The 23,960-nt window shown below is 43.3% G+C and overlaps 2 protein-coding genes across 3 annotated transcripts; one reads left to right on the top strand and one right to left on the bottom strand.

Annotated features, from left to right (window-relative positions):
- Positions 1 to 701: 701 nt before the first annotated feature.
- Positions 702 to 7,976, bottom strand: Nthl1 (Nth-like DNA glycosylase 1). Its single transcript, XM_077631813.1, has 4 exons — positions 7,113 to 7,976; positions 6,086 to 6,256; positions 4,328 to 4,593; positions 702 to 1,622 (listed from the first exon to the last, which is right to left on the bottom strand). The coding sequence occupies exons 1-4, from the start codon at positions 7,722 to 7,724 to the stop codon at positions 1,475 to 1,477; spliced, it is 1,197 nt and encodes a 398-aa protein (XP_077487939.1). The 5' UTR covers positions 7,725 to 7,976; the 3' UTR covers positions 702 to 1,474.
- Positions 7,977 to 8,548: 572 nt separating this feature from the next.
- On the top strand, positions 8,549 to 21,619 carry LOC144098884 (F-box only protein 9). Of its 2 annotated transcripts, none has more exons than XM_077631811.1 (13): positions 8,549 to 8,715; positions 10,118 to 10,246; positions 12,199 to 12,256; positions 12,331 to 12,411; positions 12,488 to 12,515; positions 13,215 to 13,326; positions 13,577 to 13,678; positions 13,767 to 13,828; positions 15,153 to 15,238; positions 16,096 to 16,212; positions 17,430 to 17,656; positions 19,376 to 19,452; positions 21,212 to 21,619. In XM_077631811.1, the coding sequence occupies exons 1-13, from the start codon at positions 8,713 to 8,715 to the stop codon at positions 21,318 to 21,320; spliced, it is 1,191 nt and encodes a 396-aa protein (XP_077487937.1). In that variant the 5' UTR covers positions 8,549 to 8,712; the 3' UTR covers positions 21,321 to 21,619. The 2 variants fall into 2 exon arrangements, with proteins under 2 accessions (XP_077487937.1, XP_077487938.1); XM_077631812.1 differs by having other exon boundaries at positions 8,602 to 8,715; positions 10,118 to 11,120; positions 11,305 to 12,256.
- The last annotated feature ends 2,341 nt before the right edge of the window (positions 21,620 to 23,960 follow it).

The raw sequence follows: 23,960 nt of genomic DNA, 5'->3' as shown, positions 1-23,960 counted from the left end.
GTTCAAGCCAACTAAAGCTGAGGGCTTGAAGGAAATCTGAGGCAGCAAGCAAAACTATCAACACAATGAGCGCAATATCGTTGACCACAACAAAGGCCTTAACATGTTAAGCACACAGCCTTTCAAGCGGCAGCGGTCACTGTCATCACCGTGCCATCGCAGCTTCGCGCTTTGTGCAGCCCAGTCCTGTGCCCGTTCCCCATTCTTTCGTTTACTGCTGCACTCAACTCTTTCAATGCCTTCTCCTTTTTAGCGGTCCACACTCTCCTTGGCCTGCGTGCCAGAGGTCATTAAAAAGTTGGCTTCTCCTAACAGCTTGCAAGTTTGGTGGTGAAGGTCGCTATAGCAATCTTCAGGATCAGAAGGAAAAAAAAAACACGTTACATTCGTATCTCGGTTCCGAATGTAAAGTGAGATGAGTTATGAAACCTATGAAGTGAGCAAAAAAAAAAAAAACCTGTTATGTTAGTGTAAATGCAGTACATAGAGCCATTGGTAACCTCGGGCATTTGTCAATTGCCCGGAGCAGTAACAAGTCCACCAAGTTTTCCTCTTTGCTTCGCAGCAGAGACTACACAATTTAGGAAAAAAGCACTGCTCACTGTAATGCAACCTTTTCCAGAGCATCAAAAACGTCGATTTTTACGTGCAGCATTCCAAGTGTAGTATACTAAAGGAACCGCACCATTCAAACAAAATGCTGGCAAGGAGCAGACTGATCTTAAAAATTTTTTAGTACAACCATTTGGCAACAGAATACATGTCAATAAAATAAGAACTCCGGAAAAGTGTGCACTTCATTGCATTTCCTGAATGCTTGCACAATAGTTATGCTGTATCTGCTGCTATTTTGCCTACACTACATACAAGCAGTGTTTAAGTTAAAAAAAATGTTCCCCGAGATTAACAAGGATAATGTAAGGTTACAGATGCAAGCGAGGTATACAGCCTGATAGCTATAGCTTACAAAGACCAAAAGCAACAAAGAGTTGTATCCTGAGATTCACATGGGTAATTTAAGGTTAGCTGTGCAAGCGAGGTACAGAACCTGGTATTTACAACTGACAGAGAGATCAACAGCGACAAAAAGTTGTTCCCTGAGATCTACATGAGTAATGTAAGGTTGCAGCTGCAAGCGAGGTGCAGAGCCTGATAGTTACAGCTCACAGACAGAACAAAAGCAACAACTGCAATAAAGCTAGAAAAATAAATGCGAAATGTGGCACATTCTAGCACACACAGCATTAAAAACACTGATAAATCAACCATGTAAAGTGCAACATTTGATAATTGAACACAAAACAAGTAATGCGCAACTTGCACAAACTTCTCCAGGCATTTTGATGCGACTTCCAGGTCAGTATTCGGTAGAAATGTCGAGGGAGGCAGTGCTTCCTTTAGTACGAGTGCCTCCAAACCCTAGTAAGCACAGCACTGGAGATGACAGCCACAAGGAGCTGTGCACATCTACGGCTCACTGTTTTGAGCTCTTTGTTTTGCCCTGCTTCCTACCAAAAGGACACAGCTCGGAGTTTAGGCACGAGGCACACTTGGGGCCCACTGGTTTACATACTGTCTGGCCAAAGCCGACCAGAAGGTGGTTCACTTCATCCCAGAGGTCTCTGCGTAAAATGCACGGACGAGGGTTATGCCACACGTCGGGCTAACCTCACAATTAAAACGAAGCAAACATCTCCCAAAAAACCTGCGCCTTCAAGATGATCAACACGAGTGGGTTACTATCAAATTTCCCATTGTGTTGTCACAACACAGGTGGCACGTTGCAAGTAAGTTTTGCATTAAAGTTTGCACAAAATTGGCTCTCATTTCAGCACATCATGATCGAGCCCAAAATGAAACGATCCTATAGTATGCACTTTTGGATTGTTTATATATTGTTTACATACCATTTTTCAATGGCCAGAAATTTTAACTGCGTCACTCCTGACAACTATAAATTTATAGACAGGCTCTGAATTGAGCACCCATGGCAAGCCGCATACATTAGCCTAGGCTGCAATATTCAGACAGTCTCACAGTCGATGCATGTACAATGATTTACGAGTCAAAACTGATACTACAGGCCATGCAGGCTTTGAATACAAAGAATTCCCTTGTCCAAAAATGATGCCGCAGTCATTCTGGCACATGTTCCAGTTGCCAGTTAATACCTAACGCTGACAGCTTTAACAACTCTTTAATCATAAAGTGCTCATAAGGGGCACTGACAAGGTTTCAGATCATGTTCTAACAAATTCGCATCCAAATCTTACCCAAGAAACACTCCAACAATGTAAACCCCGATTATCACAAGATCACATTACACTAACGCGCAGGCCGAGCCACATGCCCGCCTCCACACTGCTCACCTGACAGGACCCAGAGAATTCTCTGGAGACAACCACAAACCCAATCCTTTCCATCACCGTATATTGCACACAAAATTCAACCCACCCTCCACCAATCACACTGTACCACATGCCAGGCACCACAAGGCGACTGTCCCGCCACCTATGGACATGCCCACATCTCAGGTGAGTGCCCCCCATGCCCTCCCTTTCCTGTACCTCCTGGGAAAACGTCTTGCGGGCTGCTCAACTGGATGACCAGCTCAAGCTGGCAGGCTGGGCCCGGGGGGAGATAGCAGCCAGAGGACTCCTGGACTGATGAGCCTTCCCAAGAACCCGCAGTGAACTTCAACTTTCTTAGTTAAGTTCAGTGCAGGCTGTATTCAAACTAGCAATGTTCTTAATCTTTCTAGACTAAGCCAATAATCTTCAGCAGTACGCCTGCACAACTGGCACTATTTCAAGGTGTGGAAACAGCTCCAAGGAAAATGCTTTTCACCTCCTCAAGAGATTTAGTATGTTGACCCTAATCTTGGAGGTGAAATGGAATTTCCAGCATGCATTTAAATTTAAACGACAAATGTATATCGAAATCAGTTTTTGAAATTCGGTTTTAACCAAAAAAAGGTCAGTTTCCTTTGCATCCAAGGCACTGCCAGCTGGCTGTTGAGTACAAGTTACACTTGGTCAAAGTTGAAAACTAACCAAGTAGGGGTGCCAGGGACATGATGCGACGGTGTAATTGTTGGACAAGCAGCGAAGTTGCGCAATTTGAGGTATAGCTTTGCTAGCTTACACATCTCTGCGAACTGAGAAGCACCACCTCCACGCTGCCTTTTATCTAAGCGCTGTTTTCTCACTATCATCTCATCATCTACTTACAGCAATTAGTCTGTTAAGTAGGCTAATCAACTGCATGTAGGACACGTACAAAACCGTGCATGGGCGTCACGAAAAAGAGTATCATGTTCTTGCTACTGTGAGGAATGGGTGGAATTTTCATCGCTGCAATCAACATGTAGACCACTTGATGCCTTCCCCCTTCAAACCCAAGCCTGCGCGACAGCCCAACGATAACATGTCAACCTAGCTCTTTGCAGTAAACTTCGATTGCATTGCTGGCAGCCGGCTATCTCATTTAACATGAGTTGCTCTTTTAATGATGATAGCAATTTCTTCTACAACCAAAGCACCAAGTATTACCATTTGCACATTAATTGCTGTTAAATAAACTGTTCATGCTGACAAAAACACAGCACAGACTTAAGAGACTTTTGACCACACAGGACTGCTACATTAGATGACTGAAAAAAAAAATCAGTAATTTATTCATTGAAAACAATATTTGATGAGAAAAAAAAACATGGAACTTGAACATGAACATGAAAACGCTATGGATGCTAACCTATCGTCAGTGTTTTGACACCATGCCCAATGTGCAAGTTGTGGCATGCACAGCATGCGGGACTGCACAAGAAACTATACTACAAAGCACTTGGTTCTCCACCGCCTGCACAAACAACCTAAAAAGGGCACCACTTCGCCAGTGGCACTCAGCTTCCCTCCTGTACAGGAAGGGTGCGGATCATGCATAGCCAATGCCATGGCTGGCACAAATACCTGCCTCTAATTTTGGTGGAGGGCTATGCAGTGATGACGACACATATGCATTGCGGTTTGTGATGCGTGTGTGTGTGTGTGTGATTAAGCAGTTTCTTTTTCTAAGTGTCAACGCACACTATCTGCTAGGTCCCAACAATGGTGACTGCCCGCTATGAAGGGTGCAGCCAACTATAATCATCATCACCATCATCAATTGCACCTCTCCTTGAAGTGACACTGTCCAGTTATTTACATGAGACCACATCAATGGAAAGTTATTTACCACTGCGTACTGCCTGAATAAAGTTCAATCGAAGCTCAAGTTTACTGATACTCTTGCTTCATGGTTTAGATTAGGGAACATCCACAGTACTCACCTTGGCAGCCAGGCTTCCAGTCCTTTCCGGGTCTGCTCCGGTGTCTTGGTGGGTGCGGGCAGCCAACCAAGCCGGTTGGCAATGCGGTGCACATGAGTGTCGACTCCAATTCCCACGGTGCGGCCCCAGCCACAGCTCATGGCCAAGTAGGCCATTTTGGGCCCTACTCCCGGCAGCTTACACAGGCCCTCGACACTGTCTGGAATGTCCCCATCATACTGTTCCAATAGCACCTGAGCTGTTTGCTTCAGGTGCTTGGCTTTGTTCTGCATAGCAAGCCACAGTAATGGAATGAGCAAAACATCATCAAACTACTAGGTGGCGCCATTTCCCAGTGTTGTGTCATCCTCCTCAGTTTATCATTCTCTATTGTATGTACCGAGCATTTCAGCAAAGACTAACATCTAAGAATAATCTTTCCGAGGTAAAAGGACTACTTTTTGGCATACTAGAGTCAGCGACGTAAGACAGCAGGAAACAGGTAGTTGTGTTGCGTGTTTTGGTTCCGGTTTCAATTCAGTGGCTTCACATTTTTCTGAATTACTGTAAATTTGTTGAGAGTTCAGCACTGTTTTCATTGTGAAGTTAGAATTGATGGCGAAGTGTCATTTTGTGTTTAATGTCACATCTAGAAAATGGCTTCACCATGTGCCACGGAGTTAGAAGCCATAACATTAACTCTACAGACAACTTTAGGCCACCATAACATTGCTAAGCTCCAGCACATTTGTGCAAAGTATTCCTGTTAAATCATGATTCCGGCTAAAATTGTTGTTTGGGATAGAAGTTTTATGTGAAATATGAGCATTATAAAATTGTTATTGTGAGTTCTTGCAGCAAAGAAGCACTGATTAAAAATTTATGGCCATGGAGTAACGGCAGTAACATGCAGTACTTTTTTGGGGTAACGATAATGGTAACGCGTTAAGTTCTTTTTTTAGCGTAACGAGTAATGTATTTAGTTACTTTTTTTCGGTAACGCCTACAACACTCAGTAAATGTCATATTGCGGGTCTTGGTTTCAGTTTCAGTTCAGTCGATTGCCTTGTGCTTTGTCTTTGAAGATGTGCACTTTGCAATTGGCTATTAAGTGACATGTTACTAAAGGTTACAAACATTGGTGTTCTCGTCAAGTGAAAATTGTTGATTGTTCCACTTGACCAGTGAGCCTCATCTCCGTTTCTCAAGGTCCATATCCCTGGCCCCAACTCTGCACAGGCTGCATATGTTGGCTAGTATGCTGGCTAACTAAAATTGAATTGTTCTTCAACTATTTACTCTTAGGTACATCAAAAAAATTATTGTAGCTCACAGTTAATAACTAACAGCCAAATCAGCTCTTATATTTTAAAAACAAGGCTCTTGTCGACACAGCAGTACAAGGTATTCTGGCTCAATTTTGACCACCTGAGGATCTTTAACATACGCTGACAATGCAAAGCACACAGGCATTTTTGCATTTCACTTCCATCATAATTCAGGCAACCTGGGGCTGAGCTGCCATGACCCACAGCCACTGAACCACCGTAGCAGGTCGTAGTATCTATTGCCATTCTGTAAATACAGGAAACGAATTTAAACTTGAATACTGAATTTGAACAAAATGACACTAAGGGGAGAGAACTCTACAAGCAAAACAGGACAAGCGCACAATCGGAAAAAATTACTTTATAGTTTCAACACTAAAGAAGTTAATGACTGCTGATTGGTTTCACGTTCTACTGCGCCAGGAATGGCTGCACAAGACAAAGTGATCACCTTGTAAAAGCTGACAGGGTAGATGAGTTCTTCAATCTGTTTTTCATCAGCTGCTGCCACACTTTCTGGAGTAAGGGCGAATTCACGAAGACGTCCCACTGCAGCATGCGTCACTTCATCTTTCGTCTGACTTGACAACATCAGCGAGACCAACAACTGATAACGGACAACCTGCAACAAAAGTGCCGAACACAGACTAAAGCTCCTTTTTTTTTTTTTGAAAGTGAAAGGCCGCAGAGGCATTTACTTATTTGAAAGATATATTTTTAACAAGCGACTAATATCCGGGTACATGTAACCTGTACCTGTTTATCCATGCTTAACATGTATTTGTGGACAGCTTCGCTGTGAACATGCTCAACAACCCTCTCTCTTTCACCCCCCTTTTAAACCAGCCCTTTGCTGCATTTTAAAGGCACTAAAACCAAACTGCTTGACACAATTAGCATTGCACCACCCACATCTGACTTCAATGTACTCTAGGTATTATCAACAATGACCTTAAAGCAAATGCTGACATCAGCACATGTCACACAGCATCCTCTCATTTGTGCAAAGTTCCTAAGCCTTGGATGGCAGGGGTTAGTGCGTAAGGCCAGAACCATGACTGCCATCTTAACAGACTAATGCGTGTGACTTCGCTGAAAATATGAGGTGTTGATCTAATGTCCACTCAGCACACTTTCTGACATGCAGTCATGCTACTTTTCTATCAGAAAAGAGCAATGCGGGCGTCCAAGTTTTGCAACATGTCAATAAATAAAACTTGGTTCGAACAGACAGCCTTTTTAACATTACAATACTGGCTCAACTGATTCTGCGAACTACTTCAGGTCAATTCTCAAAATAGCTTTGCAGTAGCTGAGCCTCGGGTACAATGCACAAAGCCAAAGAAGCTGCCGATTGGTGGCTAGGCATTACAACCGTGGATTGGCAGATCAAGCTGGCATGGAAAACAACGCAACATCAGGCCATTAGAGGACTAATGGCTGGATGCACTACGTCGGAAAAAGAACGATTGGCGTACCTTGTCGGGAAGAGTGTGGTCGGGACACTTGTCGCAACCCATGGTGTCGACAGGAGCCTCGGTTTCTTGGCGCATTGTGCGCACATTATCCAAGACCTGCTTCCAGTTTTCAGGCATCCAGGCAAAGTAAGGAGACTTGTCACCAGTTTCGCGCAGTGGGCCTTCGGAGTATTCAATCTTAAGCGGCCTTGACCTTGCTTTCTTTTTTGGTGAATGCGCATCTGCGGTTGGCTCAGACGAACTGGGCTCCGCTGGCGCATCATCTTTGCAATCACCAGCTGGTATTGTCTCCGTAACATGCTCGGGCCCTTTAGGCTGCTCAGCTCTTGTCGGCTTCAATGCACTTTTTCTCTTGCTGGTAACGGCTCGAGGTTTAGAAGGCCGGGATTCATCCGGTGGTTCAGGTTTGGCAGCCCTGGCAGTTTTTTTCGTATCGGGAGCTGCGCTTTCAGGGTCAATGGCATCGCCTTTGATAACACGTGCAGAGCGCAAGCGTGTCTTTATCATTGCGGAAAGTTGAATCAAACACTGGAAAGCAACACTTTGTAATCCGGCTCCCAAACTGCCCTTCGACGTATAGTTCAGGGGTGCTGTCACGAGCTTAGAAAACATTTACACGAACTCTGCACACTGCCATCTCGTCCTGGTGCCAACGTTATGCGCTGCCACAGGCGCCACAGGGTTGAGAAGCGTTCGAGTTTTAAGCAGCAGTTGATAGGAAGCAACAATAAGAGGTTGGATGATTATGACGAGAAACGTGCCAGCAAGCCGAGAAGAGGTGATGTCGTGCTGTGACTACAGCAGGATGGTACGGCGTACGTTTCTACTAATCGCGAAACGTGCCATTAAACGAGCGCGCTTAGAATGGTGCTAGACACCTAGAGATATGGCTAGCAGTTGCTCCACAGTTCAGCCACTCCACAGTTTAGAAACGACAAACTTTAATAAGGTTAAGAAAATCTGAAAACTATCTCGAAGTTAGAGGTGTTTTGTAACTAGTATAATACAAGATTCTTCTCTCTCTTTTTTTTTCTTTGAGGTTTTTGGCAGTTTTGGAGTTTGATGAAGTAGAGTGATACCTAGAGCCACCTATGCCGCATTGGGCACATTTGTAGTTAACACTATCTCCAGAGATCAGTGGTATGTAAACCGCGGTTGAACTACATATCAACAATACCGTGTGATCATAAACAGCGCTCAGAAATTACGTCACATTCAATGACGATGAGGTTGGAAAATATCTCACCTCAACTCAACTGCGGGGACCTTTCGCTTTGAGACTCGAAAAACGAACCAAGGCGCCAAATTGTCACAAATGCGCTCAACGATTTCTTTCTGGTGCATCTATCAGCCCTTCAGAATGCTCCAACCTCAGTAAAGATTTCCCTTGTTTGAGCCTTTAGGCAGCGCTTCATACAGTCCCTTGAGTTTTCTTCGTCTTCTAGTCTGTGAGCTTCAGGGTGCGCAGTGGTACCTCTGGTGGTTGTTTACAAAAGCATGGCGGCTGCTCTGAAAGAAGCACGGTACCGGAGTAGTGTGCTTCGTTATAATTCCGATCGAGAGTGTATCGCTTGACCATTGACGCCAAGATTCACCCATTATGGTAAACATTTCATGCATCTACGAGCCGCGTCGTGTTTTCCCCTGCCATCGCTGCTGTGCTGTCGGCGAACGACGTATCCTTCTGGCGAGCTCAGAAACTTGCGCACATTCGACTTATCGAACCACTGCGTTTCGATATGTCGACAAAATATTTACATCGACTTCACGACGCGTGCAGCAGTACAAGAGGCGCACGTCACGGTTGATTGCTTGCCGCCACTGTGTCCACTGCGTGTTAAGAGTCGGTGCCGTTCAGTGCTTGTTTACATGTGTCTGCTAATCGATATTTCGCGTGAGACAGCGCGCGAAAGTCTTTTCGACCCACAGCTTCCTTAACGCCAAGTAAATTATGACAACGTACTTGTCGCCATGTAAGCTAACTATATTAAACGTGCGCTAAGTTTTATGTGTAAGCCTTGGATAATCTTGGATGACCGCACTATATCAAAATGCGTGCGTGCGCTTTAGCGTAGCATTCCACAGTCTTCCCAGTTTAGCCTGAGGCAACTTTGGGAAATTTGTTTATAGCCCATATTTAATATAACCTTTTGTGCTTTCGACTGCGTACTTAATTGACTGCTATGGCATTTGACGAAGTGCATTGTTTCAGCATTCACTGTTGCAGGAGACTACCTTTTTTTTTTTTACATTCAAATATAGCTACACACAGGCAAGCGGCAAAGTGTTTAAAATATTCACCAAAGAATATAAATTGTTTTGACCATACATGCATTATATTTTAAGTGCCCCCATGTTCTTCAGTAACTTAATTTGATGTAGTCCCCAGGTGCATGCATGTGAGTGGTTGCAAATGCAAACAGATGCTATTATTGGTAATGTAGTGCAAAAGTTGTAGGTCATCACCTTTACAAGGTAGTTTTCTTATTATCATGTTGTCTTTTAATACAGCATCATGAAAGTTTGTTTCGAAGTGTATCTAGCTGAATCTATTACTGTAAACTTTGCTAAGGTGAAGTAATCCCTGCCTCCTAACCAACAAAATTTGGACCAATTCTTGTTCTTCAGGCCCAATCACGTTATTGTTAGCCAGTTTTAAAGCCTTAGTTACTTTAGGCTCTGGAGTCGGTTACTGTTGTGCAAATTAAAGGAACGCCAAGATGACTTTGCAGATTGTCTGTTTGCTTCCAGAAACTAGATGAATACAGTTATTAAACCATCCCTCTGCTTTGGTTGCACATATAGACTCATTTCCTTCTGAAAGAAACTGGTGTTTTTCGTGCTTCCGGGGCTCTAAGGCAACTCGTGGTACCATCTGCGACATTATTCTAAAGGCCTTGATGGAAAAGTTTCGGTTGAAATTCATTGTGATAGAAGCTCCCTCTCTCTCTGCTCGGTCAGGCTTGTTTATTACAGTTTATTTACACTACATGCCGTGTGCACAGGACAATCAGCAGCCGACAGTGCAGACCAGCAGCTCGCAAACTGGCATGGATGATGCCGATGGGGCAGCGGAAGAGGATGATGAGGAGTCGTCCCATTCTTCGGACAAGGAGCCGCGCCTCGTTGAGAAAGTGCGTGTGACCCAAGTCTGTTTTTAGTGCGAAAGCATTTTTAGCCTCCTACCCCGCAAAATCACACTTTTTGCGCCAAGTCTCTGAGAGAGTCACGAAAGGACAGGAAAGGCGCAACCGGCTCTTTGGGTCAGTGGACACCTCAGTCGCGCTTTGAGCTATGTGGTGGTACCTGCGTTGGCGCTCAGAATGTTGTGGCAGAAACACGGCACTGGAACAATAGACCGCCGGCATTCATTGGGTTTCATTGGCGTGTTGGCATTGACAGTGTTGTGTACTCCGTTAATTTTGAGAAAAGGAGAGGCACATAACTGGCTCCCTGGGTCAGTGGACACCTCAATCGCACTTTGAGGTATGTGGCGGTGGCGTCCACCTGCAAAAAACCGCGCTTTCACACAATATTCCTTGCTTAGCAATGCTAAACCGCCAGACATATTTTTTTTTTTCCAGACGAGTGTTTTTTTAGAATAGCTGAGGCGAAAGATGCAGATAAAATGCCTGAAAATAGTACACGCAAAACCCTACTGACTGTCAAAGTAGGCACTCGTGTTCAGTAAAGACAGCTGTGCAATGTGCTTTATGTGACTGTCGCAAAGTGTGAAGAGATAGTGGACAGAAGTAACGAAGAAATATCTAACGTGTCGTCACTAATTAATTGGTTCATTCACATTTGGATGTGCATTATTGCTGTTGTGTTGAATACTGCCCTCCGAAACTTTTGGTTCCACTGCTTTGCAGAGAACATATGGTCCCTTGTTCATGATGCATGCCAGGTACCTTTATTATTGCACATCACGAGAACTGGGCAGCTGATTAGTGAAGGAATTTCACTGGGCCAGCAATCACTAGGCCACCGCAGTGGCAGCTGCTGTTTGTGGTGTCCCTTCTTCATCTCTGTCCTGTCGTTTGCGCTGTAGTTATGGATCATCGTAAAAAACAGCGCTGTGTGGTGTCCCTTCTTCATCTCTGTCCTGTCGTTTGCGCTGTAGTTATGGATCATCGTAAACAGCGCTGTGTGGTGTCCCTTCTTCATCTCTGTCCTGTCGTTTGCGCTGTAGTTATGGATGGGTGATTTGTTCCACTGTCACACAACTTAAATCTGCTTCGTGTAGTACAGCCCAGTTAAGACTGGTGAATTAATTTCACTTTGCATATGGCAGTGTGTAGATGTGATGAGGACAGGCAGTTAAGAAGAAAGCTGGACTATAGCGCTGAACGACAGTTCTGTGCTGTTTGTTTGTTTGTTTGTTTGCTATCTACCCTTGTGGTTGCACCCTGCCACATGTAAAAGCAACACTTATCAACTGCCTGGATGTCTGTTGTGCTTATAAGTATTCTACACAGGCGGCACCATGCTGCCTTCCTTGAGTTCTCGGATGTGTGTGTGGGTGCGTATTTCTTCTTTTTATTTACACGGTACTGCAGTCCTTATACGGTCCAAGTAGGATGGGCAAAGTTGATCTACAACAAATGATATGCATAGCATCAAGAAAAATAGTACAATTCAAAATGACAGTGAATGGTTACAAACAGCAGATTGGTGGAATATGGAGATCATATCTTTTGTAGTCTTGTGTCTATGTCTACCACCAGATTTGGGTGCTGCACGCAACCGACGTGGTTTTACGTAAGAGGATTATATTTTCTATACCCCGTCTTATAATCTCATAGTGCATGCCTGGCAGCATATTACAACAGCCATCTGTTTTGCAGTCTTTGAGCGCAGTGGAGAATTCAGAAGGAAATCAGCCGTTTGTCTTTTATTTTTGTAGGTCTACTTTTGTGCTGGAAATACAGTAACGGCATTTGTGCTGCAAAGCATGAAAGGCTGGTTTTGGCTTATTCAGTAGTAGTCTGTTTAATAGAGACAACACCAGTTAGGGCATAAAGTCTTGTTTTGCAGTGTTCAGCTGTAGAATCATCAGCATTTGTATTGCAACATACCTGTGCAGGCCAAGCAGATCTACCTGAAAGGAGTGTCGGCTGAGAGGTCCGGACGGATGCAAGATGGTAATTACCCACTTCTGTAATGCCTTCCACACTCATTCAGGGTGCCCTTTGTTCTGATTACTTTTTGTCTTCAGCCATCTCACACTACAGGAGAGCCTTGCAAATTGTGCCCGATATCGAGTTTCGTTTGGCAAACAGCAACGTGTGGTCTGTTGGTGAGTTTTGCTTGAACATGTTTGTAGACCTGTGTGCATGTTTTTCTTACACTCACAATGATGTGTATGGTTTCAGACGAGGAGAGCAGTGGCTCGGAGACCGAGTAAGTATGAGTGAACTGTTAACATCATTGCATAAGTTGTGCAAAAATTGATCTGGACCATGCGTTGTGGCACTTGCAGTTTTCGTCTACAAAATAATCTGAAGCATCTTTACATAGGACATTATGATTTTCCCATGTTAATGCAGTTGACTTTTGTTAATTCTAACTTTTCCATTATAAAACAGCACGAAAAAATGAGGGAATAACAAATGCAATAGACACCATCACAATGCTGGTGGTGTCTACTATGTAGTTATGTCCTTGTTTTTTAGCATTGTTCTATAATGGAGCCAAACTAACTCACCAAGCTTTCTGTTCTTTGAACTTATTGTTTATTGAAATGCACACTTTGGTCCTGCTATCATGAAGTATATGGAAAAACTCCTGATATTTCTGTTTTCGCATTATTCGAATAGATTTTGGGCCCCCTTCGGGTTAATATTATTGAGAGTGTATCGGCAAGGTCATAAAAAGTGAATTCAAAAAGACACTGAAGCTTTATTTTTTTTAGCAGCTTCTATATGTCATGCAGCCCTCAAACCGCTTTTATCAATATTAATATGCCTGCTCTCGAACTGATTTATGAGAGCCTGGTTACGTGAGGAGTATAGCTGGTGACAGGCAATAGTGGTGGTCATTTCACCTGCCTGGATGTGTCGCACATTGGTAGTGAAGTCCAACCTTGTGTTTTTTTTACAGATGTGAAGATAATGAGTCACCATGTGACAATGATGACCCGATGCCCCTTCATCAGCGCATAAAAATCAAAACTTCTTCGGCCAACGTCTGCTCTGTAGCCTGGGAACAAAAAGTATTTACCTTAATTTCAGTTGTGGCAGCATTTGTTTTAATTGTCACTATTGACGAGATCAAAACATATCGATTGCAGAGCTGCTTTCCTTGAAATTTCCCATTTCTCAGTAGACCTTTTATACACGGAGTGCATGTATTGTGCGTGCATAGTGAAATTTTTGTTGTGGCAGTTATGGAGCGACGTGTTTACACATAGCAATTTCAAGCATCTGTTCAAACTCGGCAGCACTGGCTAATAATTATTGCAGGCAACGCACATCTCTGACCTTCCCAGAGAAGTCTTTATGTTTATACTGCGATGGGTGGTCTCTTCAGACTTGGACATCTTGTCTCTTGAGTCTGTTTCAAAGGTACGTTGTAGGCCATGAGTTTACCTTGCTGTCATATCCAAATTAGTAAATCTAATTAGATGTTTGACTCGCTTCCTATGCTTGCCAGGTGTGTCGTGGCTTCTACCTCTGTGCAAGGGATCCTGAGCTTTGGCACATGGCTTGTGTGAGGTGGGTAGTGTAAATAAAAAAACATAGATACTTTAAACAGTTAGTGAAGGTGAATGTCAAAACATGCAGCTTAGATAGTCAAATTTTCCCTCCATTTTATGCAGCTTCTTGAACATTGCTGCTAATCTATGGATTTTAAACTTACATATTAAATTTTCTATTAATTGGTTGGCAAATACAGTGGAGTCGTTAATTTGAACTTGCTTAACTTGAACATCAGGCTTGTTTGAATTAGTGCATGGATCGTGTCAATGTTGTGTACATTTAACAAACTCAACATACCCTGAAAAAAACTCGCTCCCTTATGAGTTGAAATTATCGAGAGTTCATCATATCTAATGTGAAAAAATATTTTAGCAATCGTTAACTAACTTGTAACGGTGCTATTTCAGGCCACTTTTGCAGCAGTCGTCAAAAAAATGAGAATCAGTTTGTGTATGAGATATAAAATCGGTCAATAGTGTCTAGAGTGAGAATGATAGGTGCAAAGCTTAACACCAAACTTTTCCAAGACGAGTTATCACTTTTTCCTCGCTAGTTCCACAACTAGTGTTCTACTAGTTGTGAACATGCATCGTTTTTCTTTTTCTTAGTTCTCAGGAATATACACTGTATGAATGGTTTGGCTTTTTTTTATCGTGCAGTTATTGTAACGAACACTTCTGTCAATTGCATGGCTGTCGATAGCTGCTGTCACTGACGCATGGCTTTATTTTGCAGTATGTTGCCCTGCCTTCCTACAAACAGTGTGGAGATGCAGTTTAGCTTTTGCACATATTAGTTCCATGTTCATGCTATGTGCCAGAATATGGCATTGCTATGCCAGCACATGCCAGCACATGCTATGCCAGCACATGCCATGAGCCACTCATTCCTTCTAAAGGAACTTCCCAAGTTTCTAAGTGACCCTGGCATCCTCCGTATGCAAGTTATACTTTATCCATCTAACCTTGTGTTTGGTGCAGGGTAGCCTTAGCTGCTTATGCACCATGAAACTCAATAGAAGATTTTAGAGAACAGTCAGTACAAAGCTGTATTCTTTCTAAAACTCCTTCAGCTCATCATTTCATTTGCTACCTTTAAACATCCAGTTTTATATCCTAACACTTCAGCCATAACTAACTACATTACATAATGTCGTCACGTTATGTTTGATGCATTATGGCCTCAGTAGCTACTGTGCCAACTACTGCTGCTGCGATTACTGCATAGAAGAAGCACTGCTCTCACAGAGTGTGGTGCCTATGAATACACAAGACGCATTACATTCTGTCAGAGTTCACGTACACGTGCATCACAGGATTGCTGCTCCTTTGTTGTGCAGAACATGGGGTGAAGACTGTGGCCAGTTGAACCAGTACGACTCTTGGAGAGAAATGTACATTTGCAGGCCACGGATCTGCTACAATGGTCAGTGAGCACCTGCCACATTGTCCACAGTTTGAATCTTTTTTAGTTTTGTTTTATTTTCAAAAGTAGTGTGGCCTCACTTGATACAACTGAAAACATTAAAATGGCCCAATGCAAAACTTTGGGTGGAACCCTTCGTGTTCATATGTATGGTTGTGGTCGAAGATATCCAGGGACCCTTTTTTAAGAGGGGAAACTTTTGGGGCACTTTTGAAGCTCCACAGATCTAAATGGTGGGGAGAACTCCTGGTCTTATTCATCTGCAACTGTGAAGCATTAGCGGTACTGCAAGATTCGTACACATTTCAGTAACAGACATCAATAAAGGAAACTCCGTGGAAGAATACGTGGATGAGGCAGAGTATGGGGCAGGTGCAGTCCCGTATCCCTGTACAGCACCTGCCCCATACACTGCCTTGTCTGTCTTTTTTCTTGCTCAGTTTCTCTTTTTAACAATGAACAACCAACTTCCTGAGCAACGCATTATCTTGAAAAGCAGACCCTGTGGCCTGAAGACATTTGACGTAGATAATACATTTTGTATTAAAGGAGAAGACCATTGAAAGTGATTAGCTGTGATTTAATAAAGTGCAAAGTTGTGGAATAGTGCTGCCTGTGCAACAAAGAAGCCATATAGTACCTGCAATGTGCAGTTTTAACAGTGGCTTTCATTTTGGACATTTCAGAACATGGATGTCATTTATGCCTGGCAGTCTTTCCCATAGTTTAGCATTAATATGTGAAAAAAGTGAATTAGATTGCCTAATGTCAATGAAAAAGGAAATATGAAGTGGGTAGGTGAAAATCGTTGCTTTTTGTTATAACTGGGTGTGTGTAGTATGTTGCTTGCACTTCAGGTGTCTACATCAACCGGACAACGTATGTGAGGCACGGCGAGTCCTCCTTCCAAGACTCAACTTATCGCCCCTGTTTTCTGGTGGAGTACTTTCGCTACCTCCGCTTCTTTCCTGATGGTGAGGAGATCCTCTATTGGTCGCGAGCCATGGCAGTCTTATGCGTGCTGCTGTGTTGCGCTTCTCCCCCCCATTTTTTTTTTTTTGCTCTGCTAACGAGTCACTCAATTACTGTAGAAATGGATGTGGTACTTGTGCATCTTTTTTTATGTTTGGAAGACAAACCGGACTTCCTGCTTTGAAAAGTTGCATCTATAATGCCTTTTGTCAATGCTATGGCAGGCATTAACAGTGGTGCGCCACCATTTCAGAAATGTACAGCTGCAGCCTGAGTAGTACAGAGCACTGGAGCGACCACTGAACTGCATCCCCCACTCAGCAGATGTGGCATTGCTACCCACTAATCGCACTTAAGTCCGTGCTGGGGGGAATGAAGTGAGAGCGACAACACATGTACGCCAAAAATTGACTTATCACTATTGCAGGGAATACACAGAGTGCGCCATTTAGTTACCAAATGTCAGCAGTAGACCCCTTGCGAGGTTAAACCTATGTAAGAAGGGATTCTAATTTGCCTGCTGTGTACAGGCTGCACGTTTGTCTTCATTTGTTCAATCAGCTTCCTATGTGCATACTAGCAACAAGGGAAGTGCATTGCAGTGCTTGCAAGTGGCTTTGAGTCTATAATTTAGCCATTCAGTTTCATGGCTTAACATGCACTCTAGGCATCATGTCGATGCATCCAGTTGCATTCTTAATGGCAACACCCCTTTGTGGAACATTGGCAGAGTTCTTTGCCTGCCGAAGGCATTGGCGGTTAACTTTTCTAAGACAACTTTGCAACTGCTCTGAAAGTGCAAGGTAATTTGTTAGTCACTGAAAATCAAAGAGAAACCAAAACAGCATCTCGTGAGGCGGCGTTGTGCATTACGATTGCAAGTAGGCCTATGAAAAGGGGCCTTGACGGTTGTAAAATAAAATACTGCATTCTCTGCTTACCAACTGTCCTGGGAAGTGTCATCATATTAGAACTATATGCACTCAGCTGTCATAGTGTATGTACGAAAGTGTACAGCGAATGAGGTTTTAACTGTGGGAAAACCACTGCATGATTTTATTGCGTACTGCTCCATGACTTCGGTGAACATGCAGTGCAGCTGACATGCTTGGCACAGTGACACTGCTCCAATAAAATGAACAAGTAGTGGCAGACAGTGCCCATGCTTCAATGTGCTGGACCAGGCTGCCTCATTACATGAGTTCTTGAAATCATGCAGGAGTGGTGCTGATGCTGACCACACCTGACAACCCGTACATCTCCCTTGGCAAACTGCGGTCTCGACGACCGGCCTACACATCGGTCCTGAGTGGAAGCTTCTGGCTCGAGGGCACTAGGGTCAAGGCGGTGCTCAAAAAGCCTGCGGTGAAGACACCGCGGAACACAGCCTACCGGCGTGGGGGCAGGCACAGCGTGGAACCGCAGCCAGAACAAGTCTTTCACCTGGCAAGTCGCTGCCTGATCTTTACTGTTGTTTTCCTCGCTGCTTTTTTGTTTTCACTTTCTTGTTTGTTTGTTTTTGTTCTTAGAGGCGCAAAGGTCAAACTTCTGATGTTTGCAGGTACAGCATTGTTCTGATGATTCAGAATGTTACACGTACCCCTTTTGAGATTGACCGTAGCTGTTGTTCTGTTAAGGTCAGGGTATTTGGCACATGAATGTTTTTTTGAGACATAAAAATGAGTAATTTTGTTTAGCAGATGTTTTGGTTCATTCTCTTTGGCATTAACATTCATGAGTTCAGTTTTATCACATCTCTCTGCACTTGCTTTGTGTGAAAACGACATCAACAAGAAACGAATGAAGTAATGAGCTCTCGCTCACTCCTGGTATCTTATCCACCAGGTGTGACATAAATATGTACACCAAACCAGTACGAACCAAAAACAACATCTGCAAAACAACATAACTGGGTATGAACTCGCACAATCGTCATGTTCATTATAAATTAAGTACTGCAGAGAATGTTTTTTATTTACGAGCATGTCTAGAGCCCTTCATTTTCAGGTTTTATTTCTGTTGAAATTTTGGTGTTAGAAATTGGTCACTATTTTTTAGATCATATTTGGCTAGAAATCATGTTATTCAGCAAAGCTGTAAATTTTTTTCCGCTTATTTTTTACAGCAAAAGGAAGCGACTATTTTTGTACATTGTCGTTTGGAAGTTAGCATAATTGTCTATTTGCAATCATTACTTGGATAAAAAATAATAACAACCGTAATGAATACCTGACCCACTGGTACGGTATGCAACAGCGCACGGAACATAAAAGGCTGTCATTGTCAATGTAGACTTTTGACTCAGTGTGATGAAGCTCGTGCGTGTAGCATGGCTCATATATAGTATTTATTTATTTATTTACTTACTTCATTTTATTGCCTTCAAGGCCCCAGGGTGTAACATAGGGGAGTGGGTTACATTGCAGAGTTTTTGATCGAAAAGCAGCAAGAAATATTAGCAGATACAGATTTGTGGTAAAAAAAAACTTTTAACAGTGACAAACAGTTGAGACAGTGGTACAGAATTGTGGTGGGGCTTTATGATAAGAAACTGAATACAGCAGGCCTGGAAGAATTCTTATCAGTAATATGTCAACTGCATCATAAGGTGTGCGCTTTTATGTGCAGGCTTTTAAAAATGCGAGGCTGCGATTTAAGTAGGCAATACATGTCTGTGTCTACTAAGCTGTCCACATAACTGTCAGTTCTGGCTTTTGCCATTTTTTTAGGCATGTTAAAGGGAAGCTGAACTGGTTTTCGAGACTTCCACAAGATTCAAGTATTTAAATGTATGAAGCCTGTAGATAAAGCAACGTTTTTTTTTGTGCTTTTAAAATGGTGACATAATCACAGATTAAAATTTGGCTTCTCCTTACAGCATTGGAGATCTGCAGAGAACATTGTTAATGATATCGCAGATGGTGAGATTTCATATCCGGCTGTTTGGTTCCACCTACGGTCTTCCACCATATGTGCTTTTCATAGCTCGTGTTTGCTGTTCTCATCATGTCTGGGCCTGTGCTCTCTGTGTCTGCTCACAGTGGCAAGCTCAGTTAGGCTTGCCACTGGAAACAGTTGTTGTGCAGTCATTTTCCTGTCAAGAAACGCTGGAACAGAAGTGACTTTCACAACTCAGCTGGCTGTCGGCGACTTATTTTCCTGCAGGAGCTGGAGCTGAGAAGTGTGCGGGGTCGTGCCAATGCACAGCTGGTGTGGAAGAGCTACGCCATCCACAGTTACTGGTTTGTGGCATTCTACTTCCGAGCTTGCAGTGGTGTGGCTTGTTGATCGCTGTTGATTGCAGATATTGATCGCTGGTAAAATCGGTAAAACAGGGCAACTGCTTCTTATCATTAACATTGTTAGTTGCAGTGGAACTCTACTGATACGTTCCCATTGTAAATGCTTTTTGAGCATTATGTATCATGGGTGCCTCTTGATGGCAAATTGACCTTCAACAATTATTACGTTAACATTCCAGCTTATTGACGAAATCATTTTTGATGGTTTATCATTATTATTGAAGAGTTCACGTAAGGGTTTGCATCAGCAGTTTCATTTTTCAGCACTCTATTCTGTTGTTTCTTGGTTTGCACATTTCTTTCGGCAGTACCATGAAATCCTATCAGTGGAGCGATACCATATTTCATGGGAGGTGCACATGACAGTTCTTAAAAAGTGGTTTTCAAATTGGCATCCAGAAACCCTTTTGAGGCTTTCAGAGACATTATTAGGGTTCCCGAAGGTTTCTATTTGGCAGTGAGAGTGCATGGATTTACTTGTTCATATTCACACATTCTCAGGTCACACTTATTCAGGCATTTATATTGCGAGAGCAAGTGTTTAAAAGTGAACTGCTACTGTGTAGCAACACAGTGCTTGGATTAGGGAGCACTGTTTCTGGATTTTTATGTTGTGCACAACCCACTATAAAAAACTAAGATTCATGGTCGCAGCAGTTGCATAGGCTACCCTTTGTCATTATAACACTTATGTACACCTGGTCTCTCAGACTCCATGATTGCATTCATTATATCTCAACAGGTCAACAAAATATATTCGTAACCAGGAACCAGTGGTCTAGACCATTTGTACAGTTGCTCGAGGCATAGTTGCGAGCAGTAGATTTCTTAATTTAGGTATATTTTATTCTTTACATTACAAAGAGCAATGCAAGAGTTGAGCTCAAGATGAGGGGCAGAGGGAAGTGCTTTGAAGTAGGCCTCAAGGATTGACCCTGCAATTAAAAATGTACGGAAAAAAAAGTGACTGCAGCGTAACAAAATTTAGCTCATTTTGATTATTTCAGAATGTAAAAGACTATAGAGCCGCACAACTGTGCGGGAGCGTACAGTAAATCAAGAGGAAAATTCAAAACTGCTCGGTCACCTGTGCAGCATTACAACCACATAAACTTTAGGCCGTCCTGCCATTCGGATTAGCTTTGAACGAATTTAATTTTGCGAGGCAAACACTGCAAACATGCATTCAGAAATATGTTTGGAAAAAAAAAAAGGACCGTTTCTTCAAGTATGTTAGCAATTTACGTAGTTCTTTGGGTGGAAATGGAAATTGTTTACGTTTTTGTGCTGTGTATGGCAGGTGATATGTGGGGCATCGCATGGCTAAACACTGGCTACTTGCAGTGTGCCATGTGGCAGAGGGAAGGTTTGTGTGCAACTCATGGGATATTGCACTGCCTTCAACTGCATGCATTCCAGGCACCTTAAAGGGGTTGAGCCATCAAATTTTGAGGCTATAAAAAGCTTGTTATGGGCTTCCTCTGTATGTGAGGTCACCCTCTATTAGATGCAACAAATGCTTAATATATATTCTAATTCAGCTCTAGAGTCCCTAAATGCTCTTCAAGATCAAGACCTTATTGCTAGCACTATAGTTTGATAACATTAGACTTTATAATTCGTGCTCCATCTTAGCCATATTTTGTAGAGATAGATTTCATTGTAGCATTGTACTTTTCATTTTCGCATCTCCATCCAGGCCGGGCCAAGAGTCTGTGGCTACATTTGACCTGACAAGCACTGCTTTTCCTCCCCTCTGGTTTTCAAGAGTCAAGAGCTTCACGCTGGTGTCGGAGTCTCCTCTGTGATGACATGCGCAGTGCAGCACAGGTGGGAGGGGGAAAGAAATGTGCTGCCTGTAAATTGCGGGACAAACACGTAGGCGAGGCGCCATGCCTCATAGTCCACCCTGGCCTTCCTGCAAGGCACACCCACTTTTTCCTTGTGATGTTATCATTGTCAAAGTACGCTTGTCCAAGTCTTGTTAAAGATGCGGGAGTTTTTTTTTTTGCAAAATGTGAATGCTCGGTGATAAATGTGTTCGCAGTAGAGAGGGAATTTTTGGTGTAAAGGTTGCAAATAAAAATTCTACTTGTGGGATGTTGAATGACTTTTGTCATTGTGTGTCCTTAACGGTAACGGAGTGGATTCCAAGAGAAGGTAAGCATAGCAGGGAGCGGCAGAAAGTTAGGTGGGTGGATGAGATTAAGAAGTTTGCCGGCATACGGTGGGTGCAGCTGGCAAAAGACAGGGTTAATTGGCGAGACATGGGGGAGGCCTTGCCCTGCAGTGGGCGTAGTCAGGCTGATGGTGATGATGCTAGAAATTGAGGGATTGGGGAATTATAAGCTGAATATTGTGCTGCTTTGAATTCCTCAGCTTTAGCTGCAAAAATTGCAAGTTTCCCTGCTGGCCATAGATGGCAGGTAATGCAATGCAACTGTGCATGCAAAAGCTTTTTGAAAAGACTCCTGAATACAACAGCGATGAGTTTCTATTCTGGGTCAAAGCCCAAGATTAGCAAATTAAACTTTCGAGTGCATTTCACTTTGAAGTTGCAGATAAAGTTCAGTTAGTGCAGAGAAAGCTGTATCAAAAATTTATTTTGAAGGTCTTGGAAGCTTACAGATGCAGAACTTTAGCTGCCACTGCAAGCCCTGCAATAATAAGTCTACTCTGGGGAGACCGGCATCACCTTTTCTGCGGGGTACCAGTAAGTAACTGTGGCGCTGTTCCTGTCGTAGCTACCTCTTGAATACCTGCTTCTTCACTGCCTCCAGCTTCAGTTTCCTAAAGTTGATGGTGCAAGGTTTGCTTTGATCCCACTAAAATGCAGTTTGGTACAGCACTGGATTCTTCCAAAAGAAATCGTAACTTTTTATTGAAATTTGGAATCTAGTGTGACGCACTGTGGACAAGAGTAGTGAAAAAAAACAAAAGGATACTTGCCTATGGGTGTAATAGTTAACCTGTGGTCAAAGTTAAAAGAATTCAGAGATTCTTTGCAGTTTCCAACAAATGCGGTGATGGTTGTAGCTGACACGTCTCCAGTGAAAATATGGAAAAGGCAAGTACTGCTTGCACAGCACTGTACTGTCCCTTTGGCTCATTAAGCCTGCTTCGCCTCTAGGGAGCACTTTGTTTAAACTAGTGTTCTACTGAACTTAACCGAGCTCACAACCAATGTGCCACAACCTGCGGAAATGGTGCTCCTCCAAGCTTAGCTTGGCATGCGAAGTCTGCCTAGTATGTTGCAGGCCCAGGCAGCCTGGCTGGCCTGGAATAGCCTGCTTGAGCCAAACTGAGTGTACTACTACAATAGAGCCCCTCTATAGTAAAGTGACTTTGACAGCAGAAATCTTTATAGTAATCAGTTGTCGTTGGTAGTATGGCTCTCTGGTAATTGACTACTTACTGAACAGAGTGCAGGTTTATAAAAGAAACTTGACAAATCTTCCATCGTGCTCTAATTGTCCCTTTATGTGAATTATTTATTTTCAGTTATCACATTTTCAATTTTGTTTAAGTCTTCAGGAAGTACCACATTTGCACAAATACAATGCGGCTACGAATATAAACGAGAGTTTGATTTCATGTCATTTTCTGCAGCCTCAGCGCCGTTAAAGAGGCAACAGCTAAACATGCGACACAGTCGAGGCACAGCGGCGCACTGCGCGAGCGGTACCGCCATGCCTGTTTCTTGCCGTCGCTTCCCTGTGCTTCGCACTGTGAATGTTTGCCCCCTTTTCTTCCCTTCCCTATTCTTCACTGCATTTTTACAGTCCTATCCCGCGACCCGCGCCTCCTTTTTTGCGTTCATATCCAGCTTTACTTTTTTTTTCCCATGCGCGCCGCACACTTTGCCTCACGGCCCTAAGGACATTAAGTTCGCTTCTCCGCGCAGCTTTCGAGCGTGGTGGTGAAGCTATCTCAAAAGAACACAGTTTTGTCATCTTTGGTATTTAGCTCCGAATGTCGGCCGCGTCATTCCGCGGCACGCGCAAAATGGGACCACAGTTTCACTTTACTATATATTATTGGGTTATATTGTACTGGACAGCCTCGCGTCTCATGGCACACTGCAGGACATGTATGATTTTCAGGAAGCTTTGGACCACCCATTATCGATGCTGTTTGGAATTGCATGCTGCAAGCGGCAGGAGGGCACACCCAGCATAAAACACTACTGGTGTGGAACTGCAATGCTCCTGTGGTCAGTCAATTTGAAGCATGGTCGTCTCATACTGCACAGCACACCATTACCTTACACTTCTACTAGTCTGACCAATTCACTTTTCATTCTTGCCAACCGCTGTCATGGCAACATGTAGTACAGCAGCTGTAGCCGCCATATGTGAAAGTATGGCACTTGCTACTACCCTAATCAGGGCTTTGAGACTGTTTTTAGAGACAGTCTACCAACTGAGAGCACTCAGTGATTTGGCCCC

This window comes from Amblyomma americanum, chromosome 7 (genome assembly GCF_052857255.1).
Source record: "Amblyomma americanum isolate KBUSLIRL-KWMA chromosome 7, ASM5285725v1, whole genome shotgun sequence".
NCBI lineage: Eukaryota > Metazoa > Arthropoda > Arachnida > Ixodida > Ixodidae > Amblyomma > Amblyomma americanum.
Note: the sequence above shows the minus strand (reverse complement) of the source record. Positions and strands in the feature narration are given on the sequence as shown.